At 40.7% G+C, this 10,787-nt stretch overlaps 1 protein-coding gene across 1 annotated transcript; it reads left to right on the top strand.

Moving 5' to 3' along the window:
* Nucleotides 1-5,285: 5,285 nt before the first annotated feature.
* LOC140363314 (deoxynucleoside triphosphate triphosphohydrolase SAMHD1-like) lies at nt 5,286-10,787 on the top strand. The gene is made up of 15 exons (XM_072449809.1): nt 5,286-5,358; nt 6,370-6,447; nt 6,532-6,692; nt 6,789-6,904; nt 7,171-7,241; nt 7,313-7,492; nt 7,559-7,659; nt 7,729-7,837; nt 7,929-8,020; nt 8,100-8,185; nt 8,260-8,621; nt 8,713-8,781; nt 8,845-8,949; nt 9,020-9,148; nt 9,303-10,787. The coding sequence occupies exons 2-15, from the start codon at nt 6,436-6,438 to the stop codon at nt 9,318-9,320; spliced, it is 1,611 nt and encodes a 536-aa protein (XP_072305910.1). The 5' UTR covers nt 5,286-5,358; nt 6,370-6,435; the 3' UTR covers nt 9,321-10,787.

The raw sequence follows: 10,787 nt of genomic DNA, 5'->3' as shown, positions 1-10,787 counted from the left end.
TTCTTGATTTACCCGACAATCCACATTCACACCCTCACCTTTGGCCATGAGCTTTGGGGAATGACTGTAAGGACAAGATTGCAGATACAGCGCCAGTAGCTCAGTGGCAGAGTGCTCGTGCTCGTCCCGACATTAACATCCTGGTAGAGCGGTCAGATCCACAAGTTGGCGGTGCCATTGCAGCTGCCTCAGGTGAATACTGCCGCCTCGCCCCAGGTAGAAAAGGTATAAATGTGACCAATTTATAAGCTGTCAAAATTAGTCTCCTCCGCAGGGTGGCTGGGCGCTCCCTTGGAGAAAGGATAGGAGCTCAATCACATGGGAAGCTCGGAGTAGCACGTCTGCTCCTCCACGTCGAGAGGAGCCAGCTGAGGTGGCTCGGGCATCTGTTCCGGACGCCTCCTGGATGCCTCCCTGGGGAGGTGTTTCAGGTCCTGTTCAAGAAGTCCTGGGGAAGACCCAGGACACGCAGTTGGGACTATGTCTCTCGGCTGGCCTGGGAATTCCTCACTTCCTACTTTTGTCTGAAAGTTCTTTATAGCTTAAAGTCCGTTAAAATAAGTCCGTGAACCTTTCTGTCCAAAGTTGACGGACTTGTTTTAGGTGGAAACAACAATTGTCAAGGGAGTGGTGTCCTGATACTCAACATTCTTTTCATATTCAGATAATTAAACTATTTGACACAATCATCTCGCCTACACTCCTTTATTTTTATACCAAACACACTTTTATCTTGGTGAAAGAGGAGGACTAATAAACAACAAAAAAACATAATCAATAATGAATAGTGCTTCTTATCACTGATCCAGATTATTAAAACCTGCTTCACAATTTTGTACATTATTCATTTGCTCCTCACTCGGTGGTGGTGGTGGTAAGATACTATGGTGGACACAGCTGCCCTGGGACTGACGGACTGATAGAAGCGAGAAGGCTCATTCGTTAGAGCCCTCAGGTTGGGAGTTTGATTCCCGCTCTGACAAGATTCTCCTGTTGTGTCCTTGAGCATAACACTTCACCACCTTGCCTAATATGAATGTGGTGCGTGTGTGTGAATGGTTGGTGGTGGTTGGAGCAGCTGCCTTGCTTCAGTCAGTCTGCTATGGATTCAAAAGTACCTTATCATCACTGAATGTGGAGTGAATGAACAATAGTGCTTTGAGAGACTTCGACAAGCCTTTAAAGCACTACATTCATATTGGGCGGAGTCACTGCTGCCCCAGTACTGCGCCTGTTTTTCAGATCTATTCATGTACTAGCCAGGCCCAACACTGTTTAGTTTCCTGATCGAGCAATGTCAAGTTGTTATGGCCACCGGCCAATAAGAATGCAGTGGCGAGCCGTGGGTCTGGAACCTGGGCCTTCAGTGAGGTCCTACACAGTCCCACCCGATTTTATCCACTTCTTATTACCATCATTATGATGCCATGGCTCTAGACACTATACATTTAGACAGAAACGCAGTTTAACCAGGCGTTGCATCACCTTGAAATTGACATTTCTATTCATAAAATTGCAGGGGAAGAGTACAATACAGTACAGTTCAACTAAGTTCAATATTTCCCTATTTTACTTTACCTTTTCATTGTGCAGCTCCGTTGCTCGCTCCGTTGCCCGCTTCGGGTCGAATGATCCACAGTTAGGCTAAGTTAACAAGTACATTTTTAAACAAACGTGTCTCAAAAGGATACAAAATCATTTTTATAAGCAAAACTACTAGAAGTGCAAAATAAAAACACATGAGTCAAGTTAGTTCAGTGAAGGCTTAATTTTGCAGACCGGGCAATTTGCTATAATATGTGACATGAAAACTTTTAACAGTGCTACTGTAAACACTCAAATCATAATAAATGTTCTGAAATCAGACATTCCTTGCTTGTGACTTTGAGTTGTGATTTTCTTACTCCCACTTTTGCTACCGTAGATGCCGGCGCCCGGATACACTGACTGATAGCACGCCATCCCTAACTAGAAACAACAGTCGAACCCTCCCTTCCTTGGACGTCCTATCCAGCAGAGAATCATCTGCATTTAACCACCACTCATACAAAATGCCAAAAAAGGGTATCCTCAAAAATCTTTATGATGGGTTGTCGGATTATGATCCTTCTGGAGAAAAGGCTAACTCTGTAGTCAGTGCAGAGAATGTTGGTTAATGTTCTTCCAAACCAGATTTTGCTACAAACGAAAGCCCTAATCTGCGTATGGAGGCGATAAGAAGAAGAAAGGGCATACTTAAACGTAACGGCAAGTTCTCGCGCAGCCTCGACCTCCCTGATGACCATGACTTCATGTCGTTTCAAACCACAAAACTACCAGAGACCTTGCAGCGCCTTCTACCGAGCGCTGGAGTCGGAGAGGTGAGCCGTCCCTCCAGCGTTGTGAGCGAGGACAGTCTCTTCTCCACGGACTCCTTTGACACACTGGACTTGAGCGCACAATCACGACACAGGCTCTTCTCACGCGGCTCACAGCAGCAGAGCGGCTTTGGCTCAGAGGAAGAGTTGGAGTGTCGAGGGATAACCAGAGAGACTTGAGGAAGAAGCTGGAGCAATTCAAATATTCTGTGTTCTCCTTGTTAGCGTGGTTTGCACTGTATAAGTTTGGCATATGTGATGTCGAGCTCGTGTCTTTTTGTGGTTGGGTTAAGGTGGCCAATATTGCACTTGTAGGGAAATTAGTTTAGTGCCTGGAAACTTCCGACTAAGAAGCTCTGCCTGATTTTTCGGATTTACCAATTTTGCGAGTTGTCTTATGTGACTAGGGTAAATACATAGACTTTTTGCACAGATTGTTGTAATGTATTAGCTAAAGGATAGTGATTTTGGATTTGTTACAAGAGATTTTTAAACAACCAAGATTTTTGAGAACTTTCTATATCAGTAAAGAGACCAAAAAAAGCTAAATTACACACTGAAAAATATAAACGCAACCATTAAAGATTAAAGCAACACTAATCATTTCAGAGTGGCCTTTTATTTTGGCCTGTCTTTCTGTCCAAAGTTGACGGACTTGTTTTAAGTGGAAACAACAATTGTCAAGGGAGTGGTGTCCTGATACTCAACATTCTTTTCATATTCAGATAATTAAACTATTTGACACAGTCATCTCGCCTACACTCCTTTATTTTTATACCAAACACACTTTTATCTTGGTGAAAGAGAAGGACTAATAAACTAAAAAACACATAATGAATAATGAATAGTGCTTCTTATCACTGATCCAGATTATTAAAACCTGCTTCACAATTGTGTATTATTCATTTGCTCCTCACTCGGTGGTGGTGGTGGTGGTGGTGGTGGTGGTGGTGGTAAGATACTATGGTAGACACAGCTGCCCTGGGACTGATGGACTGATAGAAGCGAGAAGGCTCATTCGTTTGATTCCCGCTCAGACAAAGTTCTCCTGTTGTGTCCTTCAAATCAAATCAAATCAATTTATTTTTGTAAGGCCCAAAATCACAACAACAGTTGCCTCTGAGGGCCACAGGGAGAAATGAATCAACAATGTCTGTGGTGGCGATGAAGTCAGACAATGTCTGTGGTGGCGAGGGACGATGTCCCAGGGTCCTCTGTCCTTAGACTCTCCTTCTCGGCCAGGAAAAACTACAAAAACAACCTCTTTGGGAAAAAAGCGTAGAAACCTGGAGGAGTTCCAGTGAAGGAGAGATCCGACTCTCACAGACGGACAGACGGACACAAGGAGACTGGAGCTGGACCCACTCTTCAGGCAGATGAGGGACCGTCTGAGTCGAGCTGGACCCACTCTTCAGGCAGAAGAGGGACCGTCTGAGTCGAGCTGGACCCACTCTTCAGGCAGATGAGGGACCGTCGGAGGCGAGCTGGACCCACTCTTCAGGCAGACGAGGGACCGTCGGAGGCGAGCTGGACCCACTCTTCAGGCAGATGAGGGACCGACTGAGGCGAGCTGGAGCCACTCTTCAGGCAGATGAGGGACCGTCCACACAGGGCAGGGACCACTTCACCAGGGGAGGGGCATCTGGGTCCACAGGTCCTCAGAAGTGAGAGAAAGAAAAGAAGGCGGTGAACAGTTTGCAAGTGGAATCAAAAAATAAATATTGTTTGATAGCATAAGTAGTCAGAAGAAGAAGAGGATAGTGCTCAAGCTGTCATACTTCCCCCAGCATAGTTACTCCTAGGGCAGCGTAGCTGAAGCTGTGGGTTTATCTTTATGTTCCTAACTACTCTGACCATAAGCGATTTCGAAGAGGAACGTTTTAAGCCTGGACTTAAATGAAGAGACTGTGTCAGCATATTTAACATGGGTCGGGAGCTGATTCCATAACACAGGAGCTTGGTAGCTAAACGCTCTACCTCCTACAGTACTTTTAGAGACTCTTGGCACCACCAGAAGGCCAGCATTCTGAGAGCGAAGAGCTCTGTTTGGATGATATGGTTCTATAGCATCTTTGAGGTAGGATGGGGCCATGTCATTTATGGCTTTGTAGGTCAAGAGTAGAATTTTGAATTTGATTCTAGACTCGACGGGGAGCCAGTGAAGAGACTTCAGCACTGGCGTAATGTGCTCTCTTCTTTTTGTTCCTGTTAGTAATCTTGCTGCTGCATTTTGAACCAGTTGAAAGCTTTTTATGGAGCTTTTAGGACACGCTGCAAGCAGGGAGTTACAGTAGTCCTTGAGCATAACACTTCACCACCTTGCCTAATATGAATGTGGTGCGTGTGTGTGAATGGTTGGTGGTGGTTGGAGCAGCTGCTTTGCTTCAGTCAGTCTGCTATGGATTCAAAAGTACCTTATCATCACTGAATGTGGAGTGAATGAATAATGGTGCTTTGAAAGACTTCGACAAGCCTTTAAATCTCTACATTCATATTGCCCCAGTACAGTGTCTGTTTTTCCGATCTATTCAAGTACTAGCCGGGCCAAACACTGTAAGCTTCCGTGATCGAGCATTGACAAGTTGTTATGGCCATCGGGCAATAAGAATGTCAATCATACCTCATTAAAAATATGTTTGAGTTTTGTAAACTTGCTTTTCAAGTTCCGCAACCTGCCCTGGACCTGCAACTTGCAGAATTGGTACTTTGAATTTAATTGTACAGGTGTATAATGACAATAAAGGTTCTTATCTTATGACTTAACTTTTGTTTTACATCATTTATGTCTGAAACAGAGTTTAGTAATACATTTGCAGTAACATGTATATAAACTGTAAAAATGTTCCATGAAGGGATTATTGTTCATTAGATCATTAACAAAACAAACCACATTTTTGCCAGTGACGATGGTGTGGTGAGATTATAAATACTGGAACCTTCTCTTCCCGATCACCAGTTGAATTTACATTGTGCCTCCAGTGATCAATTGGACTCAGACCAGGTAATATTTTACTTATTATGCATTGAATATATTGTTCCTTTATTTATTTATTGAATATATTTAAAATATTTTTCAGTTGTGTGTATGTATGTATATATATATTATATATATATATATATATATATATATATATATATATATATATATATATATATATAATATATTATGCATATTGTATAGGTATTGTATTAAATATATTTTTTCAATTAAACACAGCCTGTTGAAAGAGATTCCTCTACAGGACAATCTATTACTATCTTTTTTGTTAAAATGCATTTTATTCTAATTTAATTTGTATTGGTTGAGTAACAAGAATGATAACAATAACAACAGCAGCAGACAGACAACAACACAAACAGAGGACGAGGGGGACAATAGTCTAGAAACTTCAGGTGTGTGTGTGTGTGTGTGTGTGTGTGTGTGCGTGTGCGTGTGCGTGTGCGTGTGCGCGCGGGTGTGTTTTGTCTGTGTGTGTGCGGGCGGGTGTGTGTGTGTGCACGTGGAGGTGTGTGTGTGCGCGCGGGTGTGTTTTGTCTGTGTGTGTGCGGGCGGGTGTGTGTGCACGTGGAGGTGTGTGTGCGTGTGTGTGTGTATGTATGTGTGTGCATGCGTCCGTGTGCGTGTGTGTGTGTGTGCGTGTGTTTGTTTGTGTGTGTGTGTGTGTGTGTGTGTGTGTGTGTGTGTGTGTGTGTGTGGAGGTGTGTGTGTGCATGCGTCCGTGCGGGTGTGTGTGTGTGCGGGTGTGTGTGTGTGCATGCGTCCGTGCGGGTGTGTGTGTGTGCGGGTGTGTGTGTGTGCGTGCGTGCGGGTGGGTGGGTGTGTGCCGATGCATTCAAATATAGTAAAAACAAACTATCGTTGCCATTTATTGTCTTACTTGAACTCATATTGTTAAATAGCAATCAGCAACTACACATTGTCATTGTATATAAATATAAATATGTAGATATACATATTTTATTTTTATTTTTTTGTAATATATATTTATTATGTTGTATTATATATATTTAGTTTGATTAAACACAGCCTGTTGAAAGAGCTCCCTCTGCAGCACAATCTGTACCTGAATCATCAACAATGGAATCAAAGGTAGGCTGTAACATTCATTTAAGACCAAACACTCCATATTTCTTTGCTATTTTTAGTTTCAGCTTTTGGTTTGTGCTTCATCAGGTGTTTAATGACCCCATCCATGGTCATATGGAGTTCCACCCTATTCTGGTCAAAATCATAGACACGCCTCAGTTTCAGAGACTTCGATACATCAAACAGCTGGGAGGAGCCTATTTTGTTTATCCTGGAGCATCCCACAACCGATTTGAACACTCACTCGGGTAAGTACAAAACGCACACGAACATCGAGTTCAGTCAAGCAAAAAAATGTACAGACCTTGGATTGTGTAATTTAAGAGTTCTTTTATATTTTATAGAGTGGCCCACTTAGCAGGACGGCTTGTGCGAAGTTTAAAGGAGAAACAGCCAGAACTGGGAATCAATGATAGAGACATAGTTTGTGTGGAAATTGCTGGTCTCTGCCATGATCTGGGTGAGTGACACTTAGTGATCTGCTTGTCTTCATGTCGATGTCAATTGCTTTGCCTTGAATGTTTCACTGTGTTGCATTACATGTACCAGTCTTTGGGTGATTTTATTTCTCAAAATGACCTTGAATACATTAAATCAGTGAACAGGACCAAAAGATCTGAACAGTGACTTGGCATGAGACAGGCAATTGCAAATCCTCCACCAGAAAAGTTATACAACAAACTTGTAATATTTAATTATTTTAAGCATCGTTTGATATTTCTTAAGGACATGGGCCATTTTCTCACTTGTTTGATGGAATGTTCATGCCTGAAGCTCGACCTGGCACTGCCTGGAAAGTAAGGAAAATATTTGGTCAAATAAATGAAGTATTAATTTAAAGTAATAATCAGTAATATTTTCACTACAGCATGAGGACATGTCGATTAAGATGTTTGATTACATTGTGAACAAACTAAAAAATGAAGGATATGACCTGGAGAAAGAGTTGAAGGAGCTGCCTGAGAAGGAAGAGTTGAAGAAGCTGAAGAAAACAGAGGATGATGACCTACAATTTATCAAAGAGATGATCAATGGACCGGTCAAAAAGGTAAACTGTTACATAATCTGGTTTACTGTGATTGCTTCGGACTAACAATGCGTGAAATTCTTATAGGGAGAATACAAAGGCCGCCCATCAGAAAAGCATTTCCTCTACGAGATTGTCGCAAACAAAAGAAGTGGCCTTGATGTGGACAAGTTTGACTATTTTGCCAGGTTTGGTAGATTTCAAAACACTTCAGATTAATGTCCTTTTATACTTCACCTTTGATTCTATTTGAACAGAGATTCCTATCACCTTGGAATAAAGAATAGTTTTGACCACAATCGCTACATTACGTTTGCCAGAGTCATTGAGGAGGGCAATGAATGGCAGATCTGCACAAGAGACAAGGTTTGAGATGTCAGCGTTACAGAAAGAATTATGGTACATCTGAATATGCAAAACATGATCTAATATTTATGAACGGCTTTACCATGTCAAGGAGGTGGAAAATATTTATGAAATGTTCCATACGAGGGCTTCTCTCCACAGAAAGGCCTATCAGCACAAAACCAACCAGATCATTCAGGTCATGTAAGTATGTTTAGGCTTATGCTAGTTTGTGTTACCATGTAATTTGGCACAACGTTTATTAAAACTATATAAACCACAGGATTAAAGATGCTTTTCTGAAAGCAGATAAGTATTTCATGATTTCCAAAGCGATAGACAACATGGAGGACTACACGCAGCTCACAGGTCAGTCTTGGGTTTTACCTCTGCCAATCATATTTTCACTATATTGATGGTTATGTGTGTTTATCTGTGTTAAGATGGTATCTTTGAAAAGATACTCCACTGGAGATACGAAGATACATCTTCATTGAAAAGAAATATCATCGATGATCTTTCTAAGGCTCAAGAGATTCTACAAAACATCAATGATCTTTCTAAGGCCCAAGAAATTCAACAGATCATTAATGATCTTTCTAAAGCTCAAGAAATTCTACAGAATATCATTGATCCTTCTAAGGCCCAAAAAATTCAACAGATCATTAATGATCTTTCTAAAGCTCAAGAAATTCTACAGAACATCAATGGTCTTTTTAAGGCTCAAGAAATTCTACAGAACGTTCTCTCTCGAAAACTGTACAAGCATCTAGGAAAGACAAAAATGACAGATGTCGAGGCAAATGTATGTTTTTTCTGAGGTTTATTTTGTCTACAATCACTGCAATGTAATACAACCAGCTGTATTATCTAACTTTATTTCTTTTTTTCCCAAGAACAAGACATGGGGCTCTGAACAGGTGAATAGGATCGCTGGTGAAGATAAAGATGACTTTGGACACTTTGTAAGTAAGAAGTACTTAAATGTTTTTGTTTTAAAAACAATATTACTAAACTCTTTTTATCAGATCACTAAGTTTGACTTTGGTAACAAAGAAGAAAACCCCATAGACAAAGTGTATTTCTATAATAAGTTTGAGAATAAGAAAGCATTCAAGATCCCCAGTGAGCAGGTCAGCACTCAAGACGTTTCTCTATTTTCACTTTAATTGTGCCTATTTTAAGATGTAATGATTTTGTCAGGTTTCTCAGTTTCTCCTGCCAAAAAAGTTTTCTGAGAAATGGATCTATTTCTACGGCAAGAGCTCAGATGGAAACACTCAGGTTGAAGAGGCTTTTTCCGAGTTTTGCAAACAGAGGAACATTCCTCCGGTAAGGTTGCCTCAGTTTCTGCTTTTCTTCTCAAAGCAGTTCAACACAATTAAAAACTTGTCATATTAAGAATAAGATACAGCATTCTTGTGAGAGAGAACAATGTACATTATATTGTGCTTCAGGTGTTTAATGACCCTCTCCATGGTTACAGGACTCCAGCACCAACTAGACCAGGGATGGACAGGACAATATCGACCAGACTGAACCGGCAGGGAAAAAAATGAAAAAATGATTTTATCAATGGACTAAGCTTAATAAATTAGTACTAAATTAGTATTTATGTATATTTAATCAGTGGTGGTTGGTGATGCAATATATAGGGGGGGTTATTTGACATTACTGTGTTTTTTGTCTTTTTGTAATGTCCAAAAGGGAATTTGCCATACAGCAATTTTGGCTGTGATGATTCAATATAAAAATTTAGGTTAAGTAATGGCACTTAGAAACTGATCCTTTTGTTTTGTTTTCTGTATTGTTTTATGAAACAGGCACCAACAATTGTTTGTGTTTTTTATTTTCTCTTAATGTAAAAATGACTACTAATTCAAAGGTAACTGGGGGATTTGGACCAAAACTGTTTTAGTACATTTTAGTTTGCTAATAGAGCTCCTGCACCCACGTGACTTTTGTTGAATTTTGTTGAGGCTGCCATTACGGAAGGAAAGAAACAGCACAGTAATGAATGGCAACAAGCCCAAAATTTAGCTTTATCTTTGTCATTAAATCAAGCCAAAAATAACAATACATCTTAAAAAGTAATCGTATTAAACATTAACAACCATCACCTGTCTCGGGTCTGCTTTTAAAGAGTCTAGATCATGTAGATTGCACACTAAATAAGCAGAATCTGAACATCTGATTCACTTTCCACCTTCTAATGTCATCAAAATGTGTCTCTGGAGATGGGAGGAATAAACTTTATAGTAAAATCCTGTTCATATAACATTTACTGATATCGATGATTAAAATGATGTGAGCTTGATGTAATTGTGAAAACATGTTGTGCTTGTACTGTGACAAGCTGGCCCCTGTCCAGGGTTTACCCGCCTAAAGCCCAAAGTCACTGGGATAGGCTCCAGTCACCCGCAACCCTTAAACGGGACCAAGCGGTAGAAAGTGAAAGAAAGTGAATGAATTCATGTAATTGATACAAAGTTTTTGTACATGACAGGAGACTAATAGGCCTACATTCATGTCAATTTAATAAACACCTGAAAATCATTGGTTTAACTATACTTTTATTAAACAATCAATTATGTACGCTATGAACGCTATCTTTTAAAAAGGGCTTGCCCCTTCCAGGAGGGTGGAGAGACCTTGCTCCAAGTGGTAGAGTTCAAGTATCTTAGGGTCTTCTCCAAAAAGGATGGAGCGTGAGATTGACAGGCGGATCAGTGCAGCGTCTGCAGTGATGCGGTCGCTGCATCGGACTGTTGAGGTGTGAAAGGCAAAGCTCTTATTTTAACTTTACTTACCTATTGTTTAATATATATATAGCTATATATCTGGTAGCTGTTTTGTATTCCTTGTTCAATGTTGTGTTGTTTGTGTTCCATAAAATCACCAGCAGGACAAGTTCCTATGTTTATGAATTTTGTTCATTGACAAAATGGCAATAAACCTATTCTGATTCTGA

Source organism: Eucyclogobius newberryi, unplaced genomic scaffold (genome assembly GCF_026437365.1).
Source record: "Eucyclogobius newberryi isolate DKJ021-1_F unplaced genomic scaffold, fEucNew1.0.hap1 SCAF_17, whole genome shotgun sequence".
Taxonomy (NCBI): Eukaryota; Metazoa; Chordata; class Actinopteri; order Gobiiformes; family Gobiidae; genus Eucyclogobius; species Eucyclogobius newberryi.
Note: the sequence above shows the minus strand (reverse complement) of the source record. Positions and strands in the feature narration are given on the sequence as shown.

Coding starts and splice junctions, on each gene's coding strand:
- LOC140363314 (XM_072449809.1), top strand. Junction 8,186..8,259: donor GGACTACACGCAGCTCACAG/GTCAGTCTTGGG, acceptor ATCTGTGTTAAG/ATGGTATCTTTGAAAAGATA. Junction 8,950..9,019: donor TCAAGATCCCCAGTGAGCAG/GTCAGCACTCAA, acceptor TGATTTTGTCAG/GTTTCTCAGTTTCTCCTGCC.